The sequence below is a fragment of the Fusarium oxysporum genome, chromosome V, assembly GCF_013085055.1.
Source record: "Fusarium oxysporum Fo47 chromosome V, complete sequence".
NCBI classification, from domain to species: Eukaryota; Fungi; Ascomycota; class Sordariomycetes; order Hypocreales; family Nectriaceae; genus Fusarium; species Fusarium oxysporum.
This window is the reverse complement of record NC_072844.1, coordinates 1,271,137-1,296,110: the sequence shown is the minus strand read 5'-3', so window position 1 is coordinate 1,296,110 and position 24,974 is coordinate 1,271,137. Positions and strand designations below refer to the sequence as shown.

The 24,974-nt window shown below is 48.8% G+C and overlaps 5 protein-coding genes across 5 annotated transcripts; 2 read left to right on the top strand and 3 right to left on the bottom strand.

The window, feature by feature from the left end:
- Positions 1-34: 34 nt before the first annotated feature.
- On the bottom strand, positions 35-1,103 carry FOBCDRAFT_34030 (uncharacterized protein). The gene is made up of 2 exons (XM_031183651.3): positions 842-1,103; positions 35-782 (listed from the first exon to the last, which is right to left on the bottom strand). The coding sequence occupies exons 1-2, from the start codon at positions 974-976 to the stop codon at positions 309-311; spliced, it is 609 nt and encodes a 202-aa protein (XP_031039293.1). The 5' UTR covers positions 977-1,103; the 3' UTR covers positions 35-308.
- Positions 1,104-5,018: 3,915 nt separating this feature from the next.
- On the top strand, positions 5,019-6,036 carry FOBCDRAFT_201434 (nucleotide-diphospho-sugar transferase; the record flags this gene model as incomplete). Its single annotated transcript, XM_031183650.2, has 2 exons — positions 5,019-5,064; positions 5,114-6,036. 2 exons carry the CDS (start codon positions 5,019-5,021, stop codon positions 6,034-6,036), a joined length of 969 nt encoding a protein of 322 aa, XP_031039292.2.
- Positions 6,037-6,133: 97 nt separating this feature from the next.
- FOBCDRAFT_160850 (uncharacterized protein) lies at positions 6,134-13,739 on the bottom strand. Its single transcript, XM_031183649.3, has 3 exons — positions 13,175-13,739; positions 6,668-13,108; positions 6,134-6,618 (listed from the first exon to the last, which is right to left on the bottom strand). The coding sequence occupies exons 1-3, from the start codon at positions 13,346-13,348 to the stop codon at positions 6,601-6,603; spliced, it is 6,633 nt and encodes a 2,210-aa protein (XP_031039291.2). The 5' UTR covers positions 13,349-13,739; the 3' UTR covers positions 6,134-6,600.
- Positions 13,740-14,427: 688 nt separating this feature from the next.
- On the bottom strand, positions 14,428-17,538 carry FOBCDRAFT_222876 (uncharacterized protein). The gene is made up of 4 exons (XM_031183648.3): positions 17,380-17,538; positions 16,187-16,310; positions 15,463-16,048; positions 14,428-15,413 (listed from the first exon to the last, which is right to left on the bottom strand). The coding sequence occupies exons 1-4, from the start codon at positions 17,436-17,438 to the stop codon at positions 14,533-14,535; spliced, it is 1,650 nt and encodes a 549-aa protein (XP_031039290.3). The 5' UTR covers positions 17,439-17,538; the 3' UTR covers positions 14,428-14,532.
- Positions 17,539-18,582: 1,044 nt separating this feature from the next.
- On the top strand, positions 18,583-20,586 carry FOBCDRAFT_182464 (acyl-CoA dehydrogenase/oxidase). The gene is made up of 4 exons (XM_031183646.3): positions 18,583-19,521; positions 19,573-19,849; positions 19,915-20,023; positions 20,074-20,586. The coding sequence occupies exons 1-4, from the start codon at positions 18,700-18,702 to the stop codon at positions 20,408-20,410; spliced, it is 1,545 nt and encodes a 514-aa protein (XP_031039288.1). The 5' UTR covers positions 18,583-18,699; the 3' UTR covers positions 20,411-20,586.
- The last annotated feature ends 4,388 nt before the right edge of the window (positions 20,587-24,974 follow it).

Below are 24,974 nucleotides of genomic sequence, written 5' to 3'. Positions count from 1 at the left end.
GGACGAATGCGTCGATGATCTGATAGTCATTATTCACAGTTATAAAGCTTGAGTTGCAAGGATAACAAAGGATCGGTATTGATTCCAGTCTGCCACTTGGGCTTTCACTTTATCATTGTGTATCGTTGTATAAAAAAAAGGATGGTTCTTAGCCACAGGAGCCTCTTGTAACAGGCTATTAATTGATGCAACCGCATCTTGCTTCGCATAAACAGATTAAAACGCTTAATAAATCATCAGCTCTCTTTATGAGTAGCTGGCATAACCAGACTCCGCCCTATCGTCCCTTTCGTGTTTTCACTTGATTCTTAGTTTTTACTGAGCGTGCGTCCAGGAAGAATATCCTGGATCATTCCGCCGAAGACGTCTCTGAGAAAGGTACTTCGGTCAGAGTCATCTGCCTTTGTTTCCTGAGCAGGCTGCTCATGAACAAACTTGACGTCGACGCTGTCCATGTTCACGGCATCCATGGTAGCCATGGGAGCACCGGGAACGACGACATCGGGGTCAACAGCGAAGATGACGGGCCGCTTGCTATACAAGTCGGCGGCATCGGACATTGAGCTGTGGTAGGCGCCATAGTTGTCAGGGAGAAGAGGCATACGAGGGAGAGGCTCGTTGAAGTTGGGGGTAGCGTGAATCTTGGGCAAGACTGTGCTGTCGACGTGGTTGACAGGAGCACGAGAAGGTGTTGAAGAATGGAAGCTCTGCATCAGTGGCCTTCGGCGACCAGAAAGAGATGGCTGAGGAGTAGGGCGGTGGGTAGTCTTTAGACCACGGGACTGGAAGCATTGTTAGTACCGGAGAGCTGCAATGACTGATTGGAAGAGTAGAAACTCACCTCAGAGTGCTGGGACTGCTCTGAAGAAGCTCCAAGGAGCTCGGCATACTTGGGCATGAGAGCGATACCGGCATGGCGCTGAGACTCGGCCAGAGAGCGAGTGAGCTTTGAGACGGGAGCGGTGATTCTAGGCATTGTGATAGAGTTGTATGTGACAAAAGACACAGAGGTTTGTTGTGGTGGTAGCAAGGTGTTGGCCGTGTCCAGCTACTTATACGTTTGGCGTAGTAGGTATGGATCTGATTGAGTGTGGTTGGTAAGGCAAGGTAAGGTAGTGTACGGATAGCGGTGACCAAGTCTAATCAGGCGAGAGAAGAGTGGAGGGTCCACGGATGCAATGGATAGATGACACAGGCAGGCACAGGTATAAGTGGAAGCAATTGGATGGTTCAATCGGAGGGAGGGAAGGAGGGTTTATGTATCCAGGTGTGACTGAGACAACAGGTAAGATAAGCTAGAGGAGGGGGAAGGCGGGAGGGAGCCTCTGGTAGCTTGACCTCAAGGTGAAGCAAGCGCGGATGCTTGTCCGGGAGGCCCGTGTGATCTGGGGATGGAATGAGCAACAGCAACAGCAACAGAAACAGCAACGGGGTTGAGGAAAGACTCACTCACTCACTCACTCACTCACTCACAGCCTCCACATCCTTGGAAGGTACGGTACCGATCCCGCCCTGTTAGCTCACCTTATTTTAGCGACTACAGCGTTGATCCCGCTAAAGGTAATGGAGTGTGGAGAGCATGTGCAGTCGGAAGCTGATGTTGCTTCTGATAGTACCAAAGCAGAAGGAAGGGTTGTGTCAAACAATTCTCACCCTGCAGCACATCCATTCTACTGTAAGGATTGATGAGCTTTCAAACGGCTATCTTCGCTGCGAAACATCACGGTATCAAAAACCTCTAAATATATCTCTTTCGTTTCGTTGCAAACAAACAAATGAATAGCATTAGCACCAAAATCAGCAAGGATACGAAGCAATGACCATACCATAATATCATGGCAGTTCCCGACTCGGCGACGAAATACCGAATGCCGCCCGGTGCAAACAAGGTCCCTCATGCAAGTGGCACATCATTAAACACACCAATGGTTGCTAATAAATACATGTTGAGATCCAATCAACTGCCTTGAAATAGCCCAGGCTACTACAGTACAGTACTTAGCATTCACCGTTTGGGCCAGCTCATGGGGAGGGGTATCACTGCGTTACTGATTCCTCATCAAACTTCACGATAGGTAGCCGTCTCCAGCTTTCGTTCTGCTGAGAAATTGGGTCCATGGCCCACCCCAGGGCTGGAAAGGAGGCAACTATGGGGCTTCTCCAAGTCGATTTCCAGCTCGATCACTTGTTTTATCGAACCATAGCTTGCTTGAGCCGTCAAAGCCCGGAAACATCCAGAGAGTAGAGTTGAGGTTGAGGCAACCAGTTAGAGGTGCCAATCACAAAGCTACCCTGTGCCTGGCTCAGTGTTTTTATATCACAAACCTCCAGAGATAACAGTATCAGATCAGAGGAACAGTGGCGTCAACTTACGACAGCTTTAGATACTGTGTGCAATGCATACCAATGCTATGCAAAGAGTGTCGCAATGTGCCGCCGGAAGAATCGCCATGGCACCATCCTCACAGCCTCCAAAACCATCACTACAACGAAACAGATGCGTGAGTGGAACTCGTTGAGCTTGAAGCTACGTACTGTAACTTTAGGTGAGACAAGGGTCTACAGTACAAACAGAACAACGCCGCTTTAGCACCCCCTGTCTTACACTCAACCTTTCGCCTACAACTAATAAATGCCAATGGTCGCTGACGAGTCTCGGCAGGGGACTCTGATCTGACGCACGTGGATTGTGCCTGTTGCTCTTGAGATCGCCATTCTTTGAACCAATTGTTGGTCTAGCACTAACAGGGCGGTCAGAAGCCAGGTGTACTGGATACACTGTTTTGAAGACACCTCTTACAGTTACGCGTCGATCACTCTGCTGTTAAGCTCGGAACCCGAGTACGCAAGGCCTAGTCTAGTCAATCTGGCTGCGATATCATTACAACCTCTTGAAATGAAGCCAGCCGCTGACTTCTTTCCGCCTCGCGTTTCTGACTACGTATATAGATCACGCCGATCGTACAGCTTAAAGCGGCATGGTAGCGATTAGTGTATGGGAGCGCGGCACTGAGCAAGGCTTGAAGAGCGGGAGAGGACCCGTGACACCCCCAAAGCTGTCAGTGAACAGGGAGTCAAGCGTCTCCTGGTCCACTTCTAGAAGCCCGCCAACTCGGTAGGTTGCTTGAAGGCCGGAAGTCCCCCTTGGGCCGGGGAGACAGAGCGGACTCCGTAAACAGATGGTCCTGTTTCCTACACCTCGATTGGGCTTTCTGCTGGCAATCACTTGATCCCTTTCTTGCGGATTGAGATTTTGAATTGCCTCGGCTCAGAGCACGGAAAACCTCCGACGTCAGAGATTCGGCATTCAATGTTATCAGATGAAAGATCTGGAAGTCACGAGAACTGATCAGGGCCAAGAGCAAGCACAGTCGAGACCAAGACTGGATCTTGCTCCTGGGTCCTGGGCTGACCCGTGCATAAACTGAAGACCGTGTGAATATTGGGATTCGCGCGCGTCTGAGATTGTTGAGCTGCGCTGGCGGCTGATTTCAGTTGCACAGTTCGGATTCCAGAAGGAATTCTCCAGCCAAATTCAAACAAGACAGAGCTAGAACCTAGACCATAGGGGCTTAAACCAGTGGGCGATTGCTATTGTTGGAATTACGGTGGCGCCTGTCAACAAAAATTGTTGAACGGGGCCTGTCTTCAAAGCTTCCTCACCTTGTCCTCACCGTAAGAGCTAGGGCCCCTAGTTCATCATGGATGGCTGTGACCTTGACACCGCCATGTGCTTGACCGAAAACATAAGCGATCGGATTTCCTCCCGTTCTTCAAGATACACGATTACGAGTTGATTCAGGGGCTGATACCAGGAGGTCATGACGACGCTCAACAAAAATAGACACAGTGTCATATCTTGAACAGAAACAAGATCTGCCAATCAATCTGTGGCTGTCTGTCTATCATGATGCACCTTTGTGTTATCTCGAAACTTTGTCTTTAGTTGTCAATGCCAGGGACTGGTTATGAACCCAAATATGAGATAACAACTAGAGGTTGCCGGGATACGATATCAGTCTCTCGACGTCGAACAGCTACGGAGCTGCAGTCTATCATTTTCTGAGTATCGGAACCTGAAAGCGAACCGGGCTTATCTTGTGTTGGTGGAGGTCACCGGTGCACCTAATTGCAGGCTACAGCCCATGATTGCTTCAGCAGGGACTGTAACGACCAAGAACTTATTGCCGTCAATGTCCATGGCAGGCCGACATAGGACATTCATCGGACATATGGCAGCTCTCTTGATCTCGGTACATAGTCACTGGAGTCCAGGACCTCGGCTTCTAGCCGAAGGTCTAGGAAGAACAGTTCAAGAAGAAGAACATGACGGACATAATGTCCGATTCGGAAGATAAATTACGGAAGAGTCATATCTGATGCTAATGGGCTGTGGTATGATGGCACTGGACCCCACAGGGTATGATGAAAGTATCCGAGGTTCGATCAAGACATGGCAGCTTGGGCTACCCATGGTCGATTGATTGATTAGATTCAAACTTTGTGCCTTGCATCTGCGTTGCATACGCGAAACTCTCTCTACAAATCTTATGAAAAAGACAAGAACTACAACCTTCAAGTGAAGAGATCATGATGTTAATTCCATCGGACTGTTGACTCTGGTTCCTGATTATTTGCAGGATCTGTGATTCTACATTTTCTTCTCCAATCGAGGCTACAGACCAGATCGTCAATGGCGTCACTGAAGAACCCCAAAAATGCCCCGCCATCGTCAGGTACAGCATCTAAATTTGGACATCGACGACTCATGATATGCGCCTTTTTGTGTACAAGAGTGGGAAAATATGACTTCTAAGTAGAAGAAACATCACAGAATCTGTTCTTTCACCCTTTCATTGAAAACCAGTGTCTTTTTCGGTTTCCCAAGGAGAATAGACTGTTGCTTATCAATTTTCGATTCTGCTATTACCCCTCCCCCGCTTCAACTAACTCTTGCGATATCGCTTGGAAATACACAACAACAGACCTTTCCAGGACAAATCTTCAGGTTTCGCAAGATGGCAGACTCAGAATCCCGGAAACGAGCTGTCGACTCGCCTAAAGGTAAAGAGGCTAAACCATGCGTAACACAGGTTCTAACTTACAATCTCAGTCTGGACAAGTCTTATCACGAACCTGGATTACTTGCCCGGTCTTCTCACCCTCGAACATTCTCTTCGCGCCGCCAAATCTCGTTACCCTCTTGTGGCACTATATACCGATTCATTCCCCCCTGAAGGTCACACAGCTCTCCGTGCTCGTGGCATTGCCGTTCAGCACATTCCATACTTACTGCCAACCAAAGGCAAGGACTACTCCAATGACCCACGGTTCTACGATTGTTGGAGCAAGCTTGCGCCTTTCTCTTTGACCGAATATGAGCGCGTCGTCCAGCTCGACTCGGACATGCTTGTTTTGCGCAACATGGACGAGCTGATGGATCTCGAGCTGGACCCTCCTTCGATTGCTGAGACTGGTGATAAGACCGTCAGCAAGCGTGTCTTTGCAGCCGGTCATGCCTGTGTATGCAATCCCCTCAAGAAGCCTCACTATCCAAAGGACTGGATTCCTGAGAATTGCGCATTTACCTCACAACACTCGAATCCCGATGCCGCGCAAACTGAGGCTGCCGATCCGTCAGTCGGACCCTTGGGCTTTATGAACGGTGGTTTGCAGGTCGTCAATCCTTCTCAGGGCCTCTATGCGCAAATTTTGGCGCATATGGAGGCCGACGCCGCCAATATGGATTTTGCAGACCAGTCACTTCTCTCAGACTTATATCGTGAGCGATGGGTTCCTTTGCCGTACATTTATAACGCGCTCAAGACGCTACGATGGAAAGGAGTCCATGATGCTATTTGGAGGGATGAGAGCGTCAAGAACATTCACTACATCTTAAGCCCTAAACCTTGGGATGAGATTAATGAGAAGGGTGAGTGGACGGGTAAGGAAGAGAGTCACAAGTGGTGGGTTGATGCGAACCGTGTCAGAAAAGAGTTGGAGAAAGAGAAGGGAGCCCCTGATGATGGCTTTTAAGAAGTTTGGGGCAGTGATAGTATTATGAGCATGGCGTTTGTGGCTAGTTGATAGTTCAAGCGAATGAGCTGAAGAATACATATGTGTTGAACGCAGAATATAAACAACAAGCTTTGGGCGATCCACTCTTTCATTCTGTTACAGGTATCTATAGTATCAAATCCAGTCCCAACAATAGGAAACATCCATGAGACAAAGAACCCTCCAAGTAATAATAATCCAACTCCTAGCTAAATGTGAAAAGAAAAATCAATCAACGCATGCCTGTCCTCTCCAGGGTCTATGTTGTGCATCTAAATGCATGTCCTGTTTTTACCGATCTATCACAGACGAGTGCATGAAGAAACATGCCTCTTTTCTTAAAGAACAAAATATCCCTTTGGTCCGAGCACCGTTATATGCAGAGTCGATTGAAAAAAACCGAGATGAAGATGGAAAGGACACAGGAGATCAGAGACACCTGTGATACTCCGATGTGATTGGTATCTCAATATCATTGCGCCATAATATGTTGCCCACATTCGTATCGTGTTCTAGATATGTTGAACGAGTCGATGAAGCGACTTAGTATCGTTTGTATTTCTGGCAGTTTGTTAGTCAAGCTCGTTGACATGAACTCATATTGACTTACCTCCTCAATCCTTCGTCTGTTGTTGGGATCAATCGAGTTGGTGGCTCCCATTAGAGTCTGTCCGATTGCTCGAGTGACACCGACAGCGGGTCTGAAAATGATCGTCGGTGCTCGCTTTAGCACAGCCTTTGCGGCGCCAGTAGCTGAAGAGCTCTCCATGACCTCGCCAGGAACTGCAATGATGGCATCGCGCACGAGATTCACATCTCTGGCAAGAGATCGGTATCCGCCCCGAATGCCTGAGATGACGCCCGTAGGTTGATCTGCATAGAGAGAGATTTGTCTCTGTTCTTCAGGGTCCATGTCATCCTCATCCCAGCCCTCGTATGCTTGTTGAGGATCTGAAAGCATGCCCTCGGCACCTTGTAATGCGTATTGTGTACCAACAGCAAGCTTGGCACCCAGCTTAACCAGTTCGGTACCGGTCGTGCGAGCAAAGGCTGTGGCACCCTTCGATATACTGCGGATCACACGTCCATCCTTCTTGTACTCGCGAATAGGCACCTCAACGAGGTCTCTGAAACCGCTGCCCACATTGACAAGGGAACGAACAGGTGCCAGACCAGCTAGAATGCCAGGAAGTTGGTTTGCCTTGACATCAGGCATCCAGATATCGTTGAGGGTCTTACCGAGCTTCTCAAATCCCGAGATACCATAGATGATGACATGGCGCAGAACCATTCTCGCCTCTTCGAGAACGATGAAGTTCATGAATTCAGTGGTGTGTCCGGAACGGAGACCAGCATAGTCAACTCGCTTGGGCTTGAAATCGAGCTTTACTGCTACGTTGTTGACCTCAGCTCTCTGAAGGAAGGGCACATCACTTTTTGACGTGTGAACAGGCACTTGGTCATCCTTGAACTCGAAAAATCGGGTGATGAAATCAAGAGCATCTTGATCCACATGCAGCCTCAGAGGGAGTAAGGTCGCTCTTAGCACAATCTCAGACGCCTCGAGTGAGGGCTGTGGCTTGACGTTGAGCAGTTCAAGATGGACCATGCTAGTGCCCATTTCTCGCTCTCCCATATCCTGGTCATAGGTTGCAAACTTCTTCCATGTTGAGGTTGGGACGTGGTCGAAAATGTCCAGGTTGTCAATGCGGATATCTATGCTGTTGAGAGTTTCCCCTGAATTTGGTGGGAAAACAAACAAATCTGCATCAACACCTCGTAACTCAAAGGTGATCTTGTGATGCCTGCTGCGTTTGAGCTTAAGTCGCTTCGACTTCGGTTGACGGGCACGTGCTGTCCTATTGGTAGCAGAAGTGAAAGCCGTGGTTGCAACCGATTCAGTCTCTGTTGCATTGTCGTTCAGGCCTTCATTGATAGCTCGAGACAATTCTTGGGGATCACGGTTTGCTGGGATGCCGATGTAAATAGAATTAAAGAGAAAGTCTCCGATGGCCTCTTCATCCTCTAGCTCTTCCTCATAGACCTGGACTTGACCAGCACGGGCTTGTCGTTCGTATGCTTTGGCTTCAACGTCCTGAACTGCCTTCGTTATGACATCTCGCGTGTGAACCCAGTCATAGCCGTCAAAAAGGTTCCATATAACATGAACATCTCGTACGGATACCTTGACAGGGCTGCGCTTCACCAAGTCGCTGGGCGCCCGATCGTAGCTGTTCTTCTTCGAATTCCAGATCTTGGCTTTGCTGTCCTTTGAAGCGCCGCTACCATAGTAGTCTTCCTGGATCACAAGATCGTCAGAGTCAACTGTTTGCTGGCTTGCTGAGCCAAACCCGGTCAGTAATACACCCTCGTTAGTGTCTTTCATCTGGGGCCCGGAGCGATACGACCCATGTGAGATAATAGAGCTACTTGTGGCGTCGAAAAGCTCCTCGGCAACTGGCTCCTCGTCGTAAAATTGTGACTGAACTTGCAGCGGGCTGTCTGTGTTATAGTCGGCCTCTGAATCGCTCCCAGCCATCTCCTGAGCGCCAGCAAAATCTTGGTCAAAGTCGTACTCTCCCTCGGGCCTACCGAAAGCTTCAGCTGAAATAGAAGCGAGCAGATCCTGCATGGGGACTACATCTGTAAGATACTTATTCTCCTTACTCGGTGGAGTTGGTGGTTTCAACGCATTGGCCAAAGAGATCAGAGTTTGTGTTGAATCAGCGCATGTTTCCAGAACAAGGAGGTCATCTTTGAGCTCAACACAAAGCTGCTTCTCTCCATCATCGAGTTCCTTCACATCGACTACAAGCTTGGCGGATGAGATGTAGCAAATGTCCACATATCCTCTGGCGCACATATCCGCTACTTGGCGAGATGTTGAAGATGAGGCGCGCGGTCTTTGGGTGACTGGAAGTTCGCTTGTTGCAACTTCGGCAATGTCGTTGATCAGCAAGATGGATGACTTATTGATGGTGAAGACAGCATTGGTCTCCACGTCTTTGGGCAACACGATGACAAGATGAGCATCTGTGAGAGCGATCACCATCTTCGAGGGATGGCCCAGCGGGTTAAGTCCCAAAAGGCAATCTCGGAAGCCAATATCCAGAGTCATCGGCTTCCCACCCTTGCTCTTCTCACCCGGAGAGCCAGGCTGTCCAGTTAAAGCATGATGCGCGTGGTCACCAAGGTTTGCTACTGAGGCAGCAAGGCTGGCTTCGAAATCTTGGGGTGTGGCGTCTTCTCCAAGCTCGAGAATATCCATGATCGTAGGGACGCGGTACTCAATACACAGATCTTGCATCTTCAGCTTAATAACCGGCTCGATCTCGTCACCAATCATCCGTGCCATCAAGACTGGGCCACGAAGTGAGATTTCCTTGGCTCCATATGTTGCCGTGCTAACCAGCTCTTCTGACCTATTTCTCTTCACAGAAAGGTCGTGTATAGCTATGGCAACAAGTGAAGGGACTGTGATATGGCCCACGTGAAGATCTTTGATATCCGCACCGAGGTGGCCAAGCTTGCCGCCATAGTCTAGACTCAACGCAACCTTTTGGATCTTTGCTAAGGTCAATAAACCGGGTCGGTCATCTTCAGGCAAGTATTTTGCGACGGTAGAAAGCTTTGCAACTTCGTCACCAAGGTTCGGTAGAATTGAGAGCTGGGACATGTTTTGAACGCGAACATTCACACCATCGACTGAGAGTCTCAGTACGGAGCCCTTCCTTCGCTGACGTAGCAAAGTATCAACCATGATCTCGTCGTTATCGCCATCGAATTGATGCTTTGAAGGGATGATTAGCTCTAGGAGTTTCTCGAGATCTGAATCGTTAGGGGTCGTCAAGAACTCGACTCGAACTGTGGTGATCTCGGTATTAATAGGAGGATCTGCTGTTGAGTTCTTCAAGTATGGCCCTGTTATTCGAACCATGCCGCACCCCAATCCTATGACCTCGTCACGGCTCACAGCCTTAATGGAACTAGTTTCAACCAGCATGCTGCAGTCTTTTCCGATGAGCTCCACATAAGAGCCTCCAATGCGCACGTTAATCTTATTTTGTGATGCCACGGATTTGTCATTCGGATCAACTGGAGTATCAAATCGAACCCCTCTAGGCTTTGGTGTAGGAGCAGCTGGTTTGGGTGTTGGTGCAGGACTCGAGGCTATCGAAGCACTCATATTAAGGAAGCTGCTAAGGCCACCGAACCAGCTGAAAGTCTCATCAAGCCGTCGCAGATCAAGTTGGAAAACGAGCGGTAGAGTCTGGACATCTATTTTGGTTTTGCCGCCTGATTGAAGGATTTCAATTCCAATATCAGAACCCGCCGATAGAAATGTTTCCCTAACTGATGCACTCATGGGCTTGCCCTTGTCGAAGGATATGATGTCGCCATTTGCATACCCGAAGCGGAACTTCTGCAAGTCTATCTTGGTCAGGCTAGCTGGCTGTGTCGCCAATTTACCCTTAATGACTGGCGGTGTTGATATCTCAGTCTCGAAAATGGAAATAACCAAGTTTTGCAAGGTTGTGTTGAGCAGAACTTCCTGGTCGAAAAATGGCGATGGATCCAGGTCCATATAACGCTCAGGTGTATCTGAGATCCCTCCCAAGCGATTAATAAAGTCGAGTTTGATCTCCTCCAATGTTATTTTGAGGTTGGCCATCTTCTTTGAACTAGTCTCCTGCTTTGTGCTCTCAACTGGGGGCGCTTTCTTGTCTTTCACAGCGTCCAGCAGCTTCCCAACAACCATCGCTAGTAAGAAACCCAATGAGGCGTCGAATTTAAGATTTATGGGTGACAGGTTCACCTCTAGCGTTTCGTCAATTTTCGAAGCCCCTGATGCTGCCTTGTTCTGTTGCATGGAAGGCCCGCCATGCATTGAAAAGGCACCTGGAGCTTGAGGGTATGTAGACTGTCCCATTGACTGCGAAAGCTGGGCTACAGATTCTGGCGATGCAGGTTGAACATGCAGATGCTGGTGCTGTGATGGGATATATATCGAGATGGTTTTCAAATTTAGAATCTCCTTGACTAGACGCGTTGGTCCTTTGGGAGTAGCAGCACCTTCCTGTTGTCTGGTAGGCGTACGGGGATTCTCTGGGTCAGCATCAGTAAGACATGCCCTTGAAAACGCAGGCTCTGAAGATTCGCTATCTGAGGCATCCAGTGATATTGAGGGATCATCTTTCCGATATATCGAGTGTCTCAAGGTAGTGGATGGTGCTATGGCATTCCCTGAAGGATCATCATCGTCGTCATCATCTTCCCAAGCGCCGGGAATGAAAGGCTTCGACTCTTGTTCCAATGGTACAGTGGCTGGAGCCTCTTGTAACTCTGGGCTCGGAGGCTTGACATCTGATATCTGAGGAGGAATCGTTTCTGGCATGTCGGGCTTTGCATCTATGGTGTCTGGCTCAGTTTCTTCGTTTGCCACATGTGTATGCGCCGTCGTAGGTGGAGTTACTGCCGCCTCGACTGGCTCAACAGGTTTAGCTGGCTCAGAAAGTTGTTCCACCTCTTCGATCAAGTCATCTTGGGGTTTCGGCGAAGGTGCATTGCCATGAGAAGGAACTGCTGGCAGAAAGGCCGCTGATTGAGCGTTAGTCTGTGAGAAAGCGCTCATGTACATGCTCTCTGCTTCTTCGTGTGTGTACATATGAGACTGTGCCAGGTCTTCAGCCGATCTCGCACCAAAGCTCTCACTTGAAGAAGTCCAACTGAGGTGCTCGTTTGAAACGCCCCTCCTAGAAGCTTCCAAATTAACTTGTGTCGCTGGCGTCTCGAGTGTAGGTGCAGATCTGGCTTCCCGTTCTGCGATCGTCCACTGAGGTCTCTCGTTCTCCAGCGCAGTTGAATGAGAGCCGTGTTCTCCGGGAAGAAAGGTTGAGTGAAATACAGGTTCGTCATTGGGACTGTTACTGAAATCGTGATACATCGATGCCCGGGGGGTCACGGGGCTATCTTCTGTATCATCATCCTGAGGGCTTGAGAATTCGTATGGGATTCCAAGTGCGTCCTCACTGTCGCCGAGAGGATATTCGTGCTCTGGAGACTCGTGATCGACGGAGTATTCGTTTCTGAGGCTCTGCTGTGAGCCAGCCAAAGAATTATCGGACTGAAGACTCTGGTGTGAACCCGCGAGTCGTTGATTGATGCTGTGTTGTGAAAGAACTAAGGGTTCTACTTGCGGAAAACCTGGCCGTGGTGAAGATTCTTGCTCTTCTGATCGTATGCTTGCCTGCGATGCTGTCACGGATTCCTCGTGAAGGCTGCTCAATGAAAGTGTAGTAGTCTGGCGTGACGGTGGATTCCTGGTCATAGCTGGAGAAGAAGCAAGCGATGGCGAAGTGACGGAAGGTGATCGCGCCAAAGCAGAAAAAACATTTGCTTCTGAAATGAGGTACGCCCGTACGTTTGACAATGAAACATGACGCTTGCCCTCCTTTGGTACGATGGTGGGAGATCCTTCAGCGTTATCAGAGGCAGTGGTAACACCCTCGACATCGATGCCATCAAGTGCAACTTGAAATGACACCAACTCAGTCGTAGTGGTGTTTGGTTCAACAGGCACTTCAACGTCCAGCTGAAAATTAACACCTTTTATCCTTACCTGCGTTCGGTCGACGATGCCCTGCAAAAAGTCGGCCAAAAACGCTGGGAGAGAAAGGGCTTGGCCTGTTCCGTATGCCAAATCGTCTTCACTGCCATCATCGCTCATAGCGATGGAAGCGCCAAGATCCTGGGTTTCGGCGGCCAAAGCGTCCTCGAGTTTCCTTCGCTCTGATCGTGGCTGCGTTTCAAGGAATGATTGCGCAAGGTCGACGGTGTTCGGTACAGCGGTGGTCTCTTCGGGTGTTCTTGTGCCTGATGAACGAGCCGGTTTGGATTCCGCTCCTATGACTTGCAGCGCAATATCAACACCGTCGACCTCGACTATTATAGGGCTTGTGTAAAAGTCCATCGGGATGGTGACTCGCAGAAGCAAAACCTTGGCTTTTTGCAATCTGAATGTGTCAGGAAGCTGCAACAGCTTGTTGAGTTTCTATGGCGGAGCATCAGTGACCATGATCTTCTAAGCCGTTGATGGATGCACAGTCATTAAACCTACCTTTAGCTTGATCCCAACATCGCGAAATTCGAGGACTGTATTCCTCCCTATCGCCAAATCTAAATTATCAATATCGAGAGCCTCGGCATCGAGAAGTTCCAGTCGAGAAAGGGCATATCGTAGCAACCTCTTTGGCATAGAGGAGCTCCGGAAAGACTGGAAGAGGGTCGCCATGATGTCGTCGTTCGTGGGATGCGATCGAGTCGATGGACGGAGTGGCGATGACTGCCCACGCAGCCCAAGAGGGAGGGATGATAGAAGACGAAGGATGAATATCGACTATTGGAATGGTGTAAGTTATCGACAGAGTATCGTTGCTGTCTAGGCAGAGGCCTACGTCGGCGTCTATCAGTCGGAAGCTTGAGGACCCCGGCCAGATGCGGGGCCGTAGAACATGTTTAGAGGAAATGGGAGAAGGCCATGAGAAGAAGCTGTAAGAGGAGAAGAACTTCGCTGCGAGATCGGATAAACTAATTAAGTTTGGGGATGTGAATCGTGGCAGTAAGGGTAAGGCACCAACGAGGCTGAAAAGGTTCGGTTGATACAAACCTGAGTTAAAGAAAAGAACAGTAACAAAGTAAGGTTGGCAAAAGGTGTCGAGGCACACTTCCCAAAGAGTCGGGTCACCGTCACAGACAGCGTCACACAGTCACGACCTGCATGGGCATGGACCATGGCTGAGACGGCAACGCGCGGGCAAGTGGGGGAGATAGACCTCCAGTGGACCCTCTACTGCCAAATCCATACGAGCTACAGGCGGTAGAAGGCCTGGAAAAGACCCAGTATATCGCCCCTCGAGGCGCTAAAACACTAACACATGAGGCTCGTGACTCGATTTCAAGGATCGTTTCGAGCGGCGCACCAAAGCAGCTGGTCCATGATGTATCTCCCGAGGGCATCTCTGGGGGCGTCATTTGACCTATGAATTGCGCTTTTAGTGGGTAATACGACTCGCGCAACCTCTATTGTAACTTGGGGAACTCAATCGATAAGGTCGGCTCACCGCGCAACACCATCACATTGTGCTGCCCGCGTCATGGATACTACAATGTCTTGATCAATTGTGACGTGGTTTGCTCTGACACGATTTGTTGCGAAAGATTGCCTTTGCTGTTTTAGGTAAATCGGGTGAGTCAAGGCAGCTGCAACTTCACCTCAAACAAATGCATCGTCGATCTCTATGCAGTCAGTCCCTTTGATAGCCTGAGACAACGACATATTCACTGCTTATCACGCGCATACCCTTGCCAAGATTTCTTTAACGGCCGTTTTAGGCATGTTGTCTATTGTTACCCTAACCACAAACGATTGACGGTGTCTCTTCTCGCTGAAGAAACCGTCAAATATTCAAAGGCCCCTTACTTGGATCGTCCGTAATAAGCCTCCGCTATTCTCTTACCAACAGCCTCACCGCTCCAGTAGGCTCCAGTCGCTGTGCCTAGACCAACAAACGGCGCAGTGTGCTCGCCTGCCAGCCACAATCCATGATCCGGCAAACCCTCTCGCATTGTCCGGATATCAGCATCACCCTCTTCCAAACCAACCTGGAAATTACTATAGCTTCCGAATCCTGAAAGCTCATCGTGAAGCCAATCTGTAGCCATAAAGCCAGACGGCTTGCAGTCAGGGTTACTCTCCGAGTAATGCGGAAGTCGTGAGTAATATGGCTTGAAGAAGTTGAGGAGGAACTCATCCTTCTTCTGGGGATCCGATATCTTCAATAGCTCGCTGGTAATATACTGCGACTGCTCGCCGTATGTGTAGAAGAGAAGGGTTGGATGTGAAACTTCTGGGTCCAGGCTGGCAAGTTCCACGACCTCTTGATTCCATCGTCTTGGGTTCAGATCAGGAACGTAATTTGGTGAGAGCCATTGCACAAAACCCTCTGCTTTTCGGTCGTCACCTTCTTTACCAAACCAGTAAGGTTTGGGAAAGTTGATGTAGACCTTCTCAAGGCATCCGTAACCGATGGCATCGATTGCCTTGGCGATTCGAGCAGGTAGCGCAGGCTCAAAAGCGTCGAGGTTTCGTTTTAGCCAGCCAAGGGGTGCAGTGACAACAACTTCGTCAAACTGGAGTGTCTGGCCGCTCTCTGTTGTGACCTTTGCCTTTTCCTCAGAATTTAATCGGTATGATATCCTGTCTACCTTGGTCTGGAACTTGATCTCGGCTCCCTCAAGAGCAGGTTTCGCAACTTCATCAAGAACCTTCTTGTATGTGCCGGCACAAAACAGATTCTCTGGTTCGAGTTAGCTGATTGTTTTCAAGAAGCTTCGGACTCCACATACCTCCTTCTATACACTCTTCCAACCAAAAGAACTTCAGGCTTTGTCTATAGACAGGACTGCCGATAAAAGCACCCCACATCTCAGATATTTGCATGACAATGCTTCGTATCCTTTCGTGGTCGGCTTCAGTATCAGGAACCCTCTCCGTCACCTTCTGGGCAAAGAAGTCGTGAAGACTTTCTTTCGAATCGATGTCTGATGAGTTGCTATTGGAGTGCTTGAACGCATCCTGAATGATATCCCACACGATAGTGGAGTACTTTTCACCATCCTTGAGGGACAAGAGCTCGCCAGACTCATTAAAGACACAAGACGTTGACTCCCAGTCACTGATGGCAGTATTCGTTTGCTTGGCGAGATCTAGCATTGGGTTATCGTTGGTTCCATGAATCCAATTTGGACCAACATCAGCCAAGTGACCATTTGGAAGGACCTCTTGATGCAAGCGGCCACCAACTCGATTCCTGGCCTCAATGATAGTGACTTTGAAGCCATTCTGAATAAGAATATCTGCACATCGAAGACCAGCGAGACCAGCACCAACTACACCAATATGTGGTTTTGAGGTCAGATCACCCCTCCAACGCTGTAAGCTTGTTAATCAGTATTGTCTTTAAAGTGTGTAAGAGGCTGAGAATGAAACTGCCACCGTTACCCAGTCCATAAGTTGCGTCCAATATGAGACATTTAACAACGGCAAGTTTGGTGCAAAATTTGTACATACCTGTTTCAAACTATCCATAGTGACGAATTTCCTCAAGATCTTATCTTGATCATACCCAACCCGAGTATGTGGACGGGTAGACCAGAGATCCTGGTAGATCTTGGATGTATGCCTAGCGGCAGGACTAGTGCAACATATCGAGTAAGCATCCATGCTGAGATATTCAAGATGTATGGTCGAAAGATATGCGTTGAGGAATGGGTGTAGAGCAATGGTAAAAGAAGGATAACTGGACTTCCAGTAGGGAAAGAGGATCGAGATAGAGAGATATAACAAGGTATGATAGGGTGAGGGATACAGGTGTAGCCCAGAACGGAGGGATATAAGCCTCAACGGTTGACAAGGAGGTCACCAGGTGTCAAAGTCATGTCAGGCAAGAATGGTTTTTGGCCACCAAAGTTTCCTGAGAATGGATGACAACTAGTAAGGGGCTAGATACCGTGACAATGACGATCACGAGGGAAATATATCCACCGCATAATGGAGGGAGGGAAATGGCCGTGTGGTGTCTCGGGTGTGTTAGCTCCTACGATGCTTAGATCAAGGCAATTTTCAGCCAATGACCCAGTTGGAGATAGTTGCGGCAACCTGAGCGGTTTGCAAACTACAGATAACGAAGAAGAGCCAATCGCGAAACATCAATAAGAACAAAACCCCCGGGTGCCAAATGGCAAAACCGTTTAGAAAGCGGGCGCAGGGACAGGCGCCGCCATGCGCGCCTCGGTACTTTAGTATGAGCTTTAAACTCGACTTAAAAACATCGCCATTGGAGCAACCTCTTTGATAAGGAGGCTCGGCAGTATGTAAAAGGCCAAAGTGAGGCGGACAGGGACATGGCTGTCACGGATGCAGGTCCGGGGTTCGAAAAAGAGTAATAAACTGAGAATGAAGATACACAAAGAAAAGCCCGCAAATAACCAAGCCAATGGCGGCTCTGAACTGCTGCTCATGGGAACACGTTGACAAGACAAGGCCCGCCGTTTGATATAGAACCAAGATGCCCCTCAAAAGGCCTGTGCAGATCCAGATTCAAATCGTGGATCCTCCCGTTTGCCAAGCCGTACCAGGTCTGAGAAACGGAGGTTGGAAAACGGTTCAGAGGTTTCGAGTCGAGCGCAAGCAGGGCCATGTAAGAGCGAGGCAAAGTGATAAGAGAAAACGAGGGGTGAGAACGAAGACTGGCTGATACGTACTTTAGTAAGAATCGAGGGTGCAAGTGAGATAGATCAGGATGAAAGAGAGAATATCGCATTGCTCTTCAAAGAGCTTATGAAACATAAAAAGAATCAGTTCAGGCTCAAAGGGAAGGATTCTGAGGCAATCCTCAAGTTTTATCTTTATCGGCTTCTAGCGGCGTGGGGCCATGACTAACGCGATTCGCCGCACAAGTAAAGAAACTTGATTGCCTGCTTCGTATTTTGGCGTCTGTCTCTGAAGCGTTGACACTGTCGCAAGATAGATGCATTCTAGAGAGTGAGCCCTCCACGGATTTACCAACGAACCCACGAGACTGTCAAGCCACCATGTCCAAATACCCAGAGCCCCGGGTACAGGTTGAGCTAAGCGGTACAGAGCTTACGATAGAGAGACAGGAATACACAGAATATTGTCCTTGATGATAATCTAGGTTGCTTGAGTAATGAGAGCGAGCGAGAAGATGCTATAGCGACAACCAGGTTTCGAAGGGCGTAGGTGGGTAGCTTGTAATGAGCAAACTCAACACATCAGACAGAGCGTAAGTAACGGTGCAGTTTTTGGAAGGATTGTCAACGTGTTGTTCTCAATGTCACTCAAGTGAGTAGCAGCGCAAGTACTATTAGAAGCTTATCAATGAGTGAGTCTTGGGGCGTCGCTCTATACTAGATGCTGAATGTCGTCGTCCTCGATAGCCATCCTTTACTGCAACTTCAGTCCCCTCGAGTGCTTTACCTGCGTTGCCTTACAACCAATCAGGAATGAAATCAGATGAGCGGAACATGTATGGTCTTTTCATGATTTCTTGCAGGGGATTACCTTGGGATCAAGCAGATCCTAACGAATGTTAGTGAACGACAGTTCCTAAGTTTTGTGTAATGAAGCTCAAGGCCCATAACACCAGGCCATTTGAGAGAAGGACGATGATGGGCTTTTAACAAGCCGCGGATAGAGACCTCGCTTAATGAGTTATCGAGCTTTATTACCGAGGAAAGACTCAACTCTAGCGACCCTCTATCCATGTCTCACTTTTTTTTGGTCAAGATTCAGGTCATTCCATCATGTGCAAATGCGTCGGCCCCGCCCCCACAAAATGGAAGTGATGCCGCTGAAGCCAATGGGAGGCTTTGTATTTCATCACAGCAGGCCCACTTAGTCGGTGCCGAGGTTCAAGGTCATTCATCGTCTGGGGTAATGTGTGTCTGGGGGCTTGAGAACAGCTAAAGCAAGCCAAATTCCATTCATTCAACTCTGTTTCTCACTTGTTCTTCTATACTCTTGTGAATCCTCGTTTCGCTGTAATATCCCAAATCACAACCATGAGCTCTCCTACAGATACGTTCTCCCGCGAGGAGGTCCGCTCCCATACAACCGACGAGTCCCTCTGGTGCATCATCGATAGCACAGTCTACGATCTCACAGACTTTGTCGACGCTCATCCTGGTGGTGAGACTGTCCTAAAACAAGTCGCCGGTCAAGATGCCACGACCGCTTTCTACAATCTCCACCGACATGAAGTTCTCACAAAGTACAAGGACCTCGCCGTTGGCACCATCGAGGGCGAGAAGCCTCAAGTTATTACCCCACAGCCTGGTGACCTCAGCAAGGTCCCCTATGCCGAGCCTCTATGGCTTGCAGAGCCCTTCCGTTCGCCCTACTACAAGGACAGCCACAGGCGATTGCAGCGCAAGCTCCGAGAATTCGTCGATAGTGAGCTCTACGCGGAGGCGCAAGAGTGCGAGGCGACTGGACGATACATTAGCCAGAAGATGATTGATCGCATGAGCGAGCTGGGCATCTTACACATGCGTATTGGGCCTGGAAAGCATCTCCACGGTGTTGATCTCATGGGAGGCGCCGTCAAGGGTGAGGAGTTCGACTACTTCCATGACTTGATCGTGGCACAGGAGCTTGCGCGAGCTATGGCTCGAGGTTTCGCTGATGGAAACATGGCGGGTATGACTATTGGATTGACAGCGGTTCTCAACTTCGCCCGCGACGAGGCATGGAAGAACAAGATTGCCAACGAGGTCTTCAGCGGCAAGAAGAAGATCTGTCTCGCCATCACCGAGGCCTTCGCTGGTTCAGATGTCGCTGGATTGCGCACAACTGCTGAGAAGACACCCGATGGCAAGCACTATGTAAGTCAATTGCTACTTGAAGATCAAAGATAAAGCGCTTACACAAACTAGATCATCAACGGTACCAAGAAGTGGATCACCAACGGTGTATGGTGCGATTACTTCGTTACAGGTGCCCGAACCGACAAGGGCTTGAGTGTCTTCCTTATCGAGCGTGGCGAGGGTGTTGAGACTAAGCAGATCAAGACCTCTTACTCTACAACAGCTGGTACAGCTTTCGTGACATTCGATAACGTCAAGGTCCCCGCCGAGAACATGTTGGGCAAGGAGAACAAGGGTATCCAGGTCATTCTGAGCAACTTCAACCACGAGCGATGGTACATGGTTTGTAAGTGTTACCACCTCCCAACCGCGGCATAACCATTCAGATTAGATCTAACCTCTATTCAATAGGCGGAAGTCTCCGTTTGTCACGATCCATCATTGAGGAGTGCCTCAAGTGGAGTAACCAACGCCAGGTGTTCGGCAAGTCACTCATTGACCAACCCGTCATCCGCCAGAAGTAAGTTCTTCTAAACCCAGCATATTTCTTCAATTGCTAACGCTGTCCAGGCTCGCAAAGATGATCGCGCTCATCGAAGCCAACCAGTCATGGCTCGAAACCGTCACCTACCAAATGTGCCACATGCCCTACTCACAGCAAGCACAGCACCTTGCCGGCCCCATTGGTCTGCTCAAGATGAGCGCCACTCGTGCTGCCCACGAAGTTGCCGACGAGTCCGTGCAGATCTGGGGTGGCCGTGGTATTACCCAGACTGGTATGGGCAAGTTTATCGAGATGTTCCACCGAACATACAAGTTCGATGCCATTCTTGGTGGTGCCGAGGAAGTGTTGGCAGATCTCGGTGTGAGACAGGCCATGAGGAACTTCCCCAAGGCGATGCTGTAAGACTAGGGTGCAGTGTTTCAAGGTGGCTATAGTTTAAACCATGTATTATTGGAAAATATCCAGCAATTTATTTCTTCTTGTTAAGCCGAAGGACATGTGATAATTAATTACTTTCTAGGCTGCGTTAACGCAACCTTTTAGGTAGATCCCGAGCAAACTTAGTAGACACTTCGCACTGGGTGCTTGCAATGTTGTATTAATACTCCTAGAGTCGAAGCACTTGGTTTTCTGCTATGTATTTCAGTATTCGTCGTCGTCGCCTGCCAACCTAAAATCGACAAATAAGTTGGCGTACTGACTTCAGAAAGTTTGCTCGTTAGGGTACCAGCTGTCCAGCTCTTTGAAGCCAATGTCCTTGTATCGTGGCTGAACATGATCTTCTTGATCAGTTGAACTACTGTTGAGTCTATTGCATCTGCTGCAAGTCAGCGTTCTCTCTACGACGTTGTTTTCAAACTTGCCAGATGGGTAGATGGACCCCATCTCAAAGCTAGTTGAGCCTTGAAACAGGCTCTTGTGTTTCGATCACCGTCAATTAAAGAATGGCCAGGGTGTGTAGTAACATTATTAAATGGATATCTATCAAATATAAAACAGAGTTCATCTACAGGTGCCGCTCGTGGCAGACGATCGTTGCCCAGGGGAAGGACGCGAAGGCCAAAGTAGAAATATAATCAAGCATTGGTAACAACGTACGACTACACAAGCGTTGTCAACAAGTTGATCGGAAATTGTAAAAATATCATGAAGGTATCTTTTTAACATGAAGGGCTTAGCCATGTAGTCCTCGCAAAACAACCAAAACTTCGATCTCAGCCCAGCGATCCGCGTCCCTGAATATTCCTCTTCGCTCTTTGAAAAGCCTGAAATTGGTATTATCCAGCCAAAGATATCGGTAAGTGATCTTGTATGCATCACTCATTCAAAAGAGTTGATTGAAGGCAACGGACGTGCGGAATGACGGTTAGTTTTCCATTAACAATTAAAAATTATGAAGAGAGGCGGTTGAGGTGTTGTTAGAGATTAAAGGCCAAGTACTAGAATATCCAGCGGCTTATCAAGGACACCAAAAAAGATCAAACTTGGATCCAAATTGCATTTATGATTGACAGTCTGGAATCATCTATGCCAAGACAAGTGTGGTGAATCTAGATAGGATTCCAGCCACGGTGTAAATGTTAAGTAGACAACTCAACTCAGCACAGGTCGATGGAGAAGTCTACACAATGGCATGCTTGTGGTACCAATTCAAACAATACTTCCAATGGCGCACTTGATTGGTTTCAGTTGGAAATGAAGAGCCTTTTCAGAGGCTCTATAGATAGTGTCCATCTTCTAGATAATGGATGTAGGTATGTTACGCAGCAAAACCTGAGTAGTTTTCTTGCTATCATGATGCTACCCATATAAGCAGCCTGATATAGAATCCAGAGCCAGGCTGTTAACGCTTCCGATCTTTTTACCTCCATTTAAACGACATCGCAGTCAGCTTGATTCTATGCATTCTCCCTGTCTGCAGTCGACCTTAATTATCAGAGTCCCGGATTTTGAAATTATTGAGTCATGCCGACAGCCTGGTTCATTGAATGTCTGTGTTTAGGCCGCTAAAGTTCTTGCTGAGTTTCACCTGTATCAGCTCCTTATTCAAAAACTCAGCCGAGATTGTTGTAAAAGGTCTTTCGTGCCGGATCCGTATCTTCCCGTAGGCTTAATATGAGCCGCAACGAGCCACGCCAGGAACTCTTGTGCACTCCGAGTCTTGAACCGTTCTAGATCTGAACCTTAGTCACACAGTTACCCCTGAAGGGTTCCTGTCTGCGTGACCAGCAACTCGCTCGCCATTTCGTCATACCAAGCTGACTGAACATGCTATTGTCCGAATAGCATGCTACTAATCGGAGACTATCTTAATAGCAACAGGCCGATTGTGCTGGTGCGTCCAAGAGGAACAGCCACCCTTTGAGCCTTGTTCACCTTCATTCTACACACCCGCTTCTGCTAGAAACGCAAAGCATAGGTCGGCAATATCGAAACACACAGTCACACCAGGTTAGAGTTTCCACAACGTCGGGATCAACGCATTTCATCTCGACTTGACTACCAAAGGAGCACACCCAGCTCTCCTCAGCTTGGGTTCTCCACTTGCAGCGAGTAAGCAGAGCACCAGAGGTGTTGTGAAACATTGCATGCAAGACACCAGATATTTTCAGTTTGATCTCGTCACCCCCACCCGTCACCATCCGTCTGTCTCAAAGTCGAGTCGATTTCATGGTCGTAGTCGTTCGTTCGTTGTGTGACGAAATCCAATGCCGATATGTTTCAATCAAAGCTGGTCGCCGCCAGCCACTCGTCGAGAATCGCGCACGGTTTGTTTTGTGAGCCTCCATTCTGCCGTGATGATCATAAGAAGTCGTGCGAAGAAGTTGAACTTTTGTCAAAATGCCGTAAAAGAACTAGGAAATAAATCGTCCGTGGGTATCAACGAGTCTCCACGTCCACCTCGCCTCAGTCGCGATGCTGAGTCACGAGCCACCATTTTAGTTGCTGGGGCACTGAGACTGGACGTGTCCAGGCTGCTGGCACTTGTAGCAGATCTTCTCACCACCAGCGGACTCCTTGGGGCAGTCGCGGGAGTAGTGGCCAGACTCGCCACAGTTGTAGCACTTCATGCCGTTGACACACTCGCCTGTGATTTGGTTAGCCAAGATCAAATGCTCCCGGATAAAAGTGCAACTTACGAGACATATGGCCGTAGCCACCGCAAGAGTAGCAGGTCTTACCAGCGCCACCACCGAAGCCGCCACCATAGTTGTTACCGTAGGAGGACTTGGAGCAGTTGCGGGCAATGTGGCCAATCTCACCACACTGAAACGTTGTTAGCCGCAGCCGTAGTCTGAAGGACAAATAAACTCGCCTTGTAGCACTCGGTAGCCTGGCCACTGCCGCCGCTCATGGGGCAGTCACGGGAGATGTGGCCGGGCTGGCCGCACTTGTAGCAGGACTTGTTATCCTTCATGGGCTCGGTGCAGTCACGGCCTGTGATGAATTAGCGACAGTCAAACAAGAGAGGTGAGAGACATACTCATGTGGCCCTCGCCTGAGAGCAAAAAATGTTAGTCGACAAAATTACAGTATTGAAAAAAGAGGCAGCAGGTCTTACCACCGCAGTTGTAGCTAAATCTCAATTAGCAAAGAAAAACTAAAAACTTTGAGAGGATACTCACCACTTAGCAGGACCCTTGGTAGGGCAGTCACGGGCCTAGAGAGAACAGTGAGTGGGTTGACAGAGACGCAGACGTCGAAATGCGTATCATACCTGGTGGCCAGTAGAACCGCCTAGAAATCATGTTAGTGCTTGTTCGAGTGTAGAAGTAAAAGTATGTGGAAACGAGACGTCGCAACCGAGGCTTAATGAGATTCAAAAGCCACTGCCAAGCCAGGTCTGCGGTGAGTGTATGGCACGCGACCAGCCGTGCATAAACACGTCAAGGGCAAGCCACAGCATCAGCGCACTATTTTGGGTCGCCTTTGGAACCAAAGCAAGCGCAGAAGCTTGCATTGGTCTGAAAACAGGTCTTGGTGCGGAACATGCTGATGAAGGAGTCTGAATGAGATATCAGACTTACAAGAGTAGCAAGCGCCACGGGGCTGCTGCTGTTGTTGCTGCTGGAAAGAATCCATTTTGAGAAATTGAGTGGTTGTGTGAAAGGGTTTCTGAATTCTCAAAGTCAGTCTAAGAAGTGAGGCACAGATATGAAAGTGTGTTAAGGTAAAAGCTAGAGTGGCCACCCGCCTCCGAGATCCGATAGAGGCAAGGGATTGGTGAGGGGTTGATGTGTAGTGACGGAGTTGCTGGAAGTAAGAAGAGGGGGAACTGGAGGAAATTGAAAGGTTTTCTTTGCAGATGAGAAAACACAGACTCTTTGAACCAAAATGGCTGAGAGGCGTGAGAAAGTCATGAGGGCGATTCAGAAACTCTTGAACTTCGCAATTGGAGCTGTAATCGCATTAAAATAGTGATTGACTGCCGACAATGAAATCCAACGGCTCGTCCCAATGGCTTGTCATGAGAGTGGACAGTGAGTTTTAAGCCCACTCACAACGTTCTCATAGCTGAAAGTGGTAGGCGGGGGCGGGGTGCAGAGATTTCCCAGGTAATTTTGCTCCAGGATTTTTTTCCTGGCGAGCGCTGGGAGATGATGATGCGAAAGAACGGCAGTGAAGTGGGAGTTGCTGGTAAAGAGGCTGCGTGTTGAATTCTGATAATGTAAAGTCATAAACTTACCGAAAAGTTTGATTTGCTTATGTTCGCAAGAGGAGGGGGTCAAACGAGAATTTGAGGAAAGTTTGTGGTGATGTGTGAAAGAGAGAACCAAGGCCGAGTTCCAGAGTTGAGGGGAGTTTTCACGCGCTTTGACGGGTTGAGTAAGTGCGGGTCGAATCTGCATACTGCCCGCCTGCCCTGCCGTCTACCTTACCTTAGTCTAAAGTCCCTGGCCCAGTGCGTTTCTTAATCCACAGTGGAGGCCTGACTTCTCGCTTCAGGGCTCAAATCGTTGGCCCT

Excerpts from the sequence above, each read along its gene's own strand:
- FOBCDRAFT_34030 (XM_031183651.3), bottom strand. The coding sequence starts at position 976 with ATGCCTAGAATCACCGCTCCCGTCTCAAAGCTCACTCGCTCTCTGGCC. Across the intron at positions 783-841 it reads AGCAGTCCCAGCACTCTGAG|TCCCGTGGTCTAAAGACTAC; the intron begins GTGAGTTTCTAC and ends CAATGCTTCCAG.
- FOBCDRAFT_160850 (XM_031183649.3), bottom strand. The coding sequence starts at position 13,348 with ATGGCGACCCTCTTCCAGTCTTTCCGGAGCTCCTCTATGCCAAAGAGG. Across the intron at positions 13,109-13,174 it reads ATGTTGGGATCAAGCTAAAG|AAACTCAACAAGCTGTTGCA; the intron begins GTAGGTTTAATG and ends GCTCCGCCATAG.
- FOBCDRAFT_222876 (XM_031183648.3), bottom strand. The coding sequence starts at position 17,438 with ATGCGATATTCTCTCTTTCATCCTGATCTATCTCACTTGCACCCTCGA. Across the intron at positions 16,049-16,186 it reads CTATGGATAGTTTGAAACAG|CGTTGGAGGGGTGATCTGAC; the intron begins GTATGTACAAAT and ends ACAAGCTTACAG. Across the intron at positions 15,414-15,462 it reads GGAAGAGTGTATAGAAGGAG|AGAATCTGTTTTGTGCCGGC; the intron begins GTATGTGGAGTC and ends AACTCGAACCAG.
- FOBCDRAFT_182464 (XM_031183646.3), top strand. The coding sequence starts at position 18,700 with ATGAGCTCTCCTACAGATACGTTCTCCCGCGAGGAGGTCCGCTCCCAT. Across the intron at positions 19,522-19,572 it reads CACCCGATGGCAAGCACTAT|ATCATCAACGGTACCAAGAA; the intron begins GTAAGTCAATTG and ends TACACAAACTAG. Across the intron at positions 20,024-20,073 it reads CAACCCGTCATCCGCCAGAA|GCTCGCAAAGATGATCGCGC; the intron begins GTAAGTTCTTCT and ends AACGCTGTCCAG.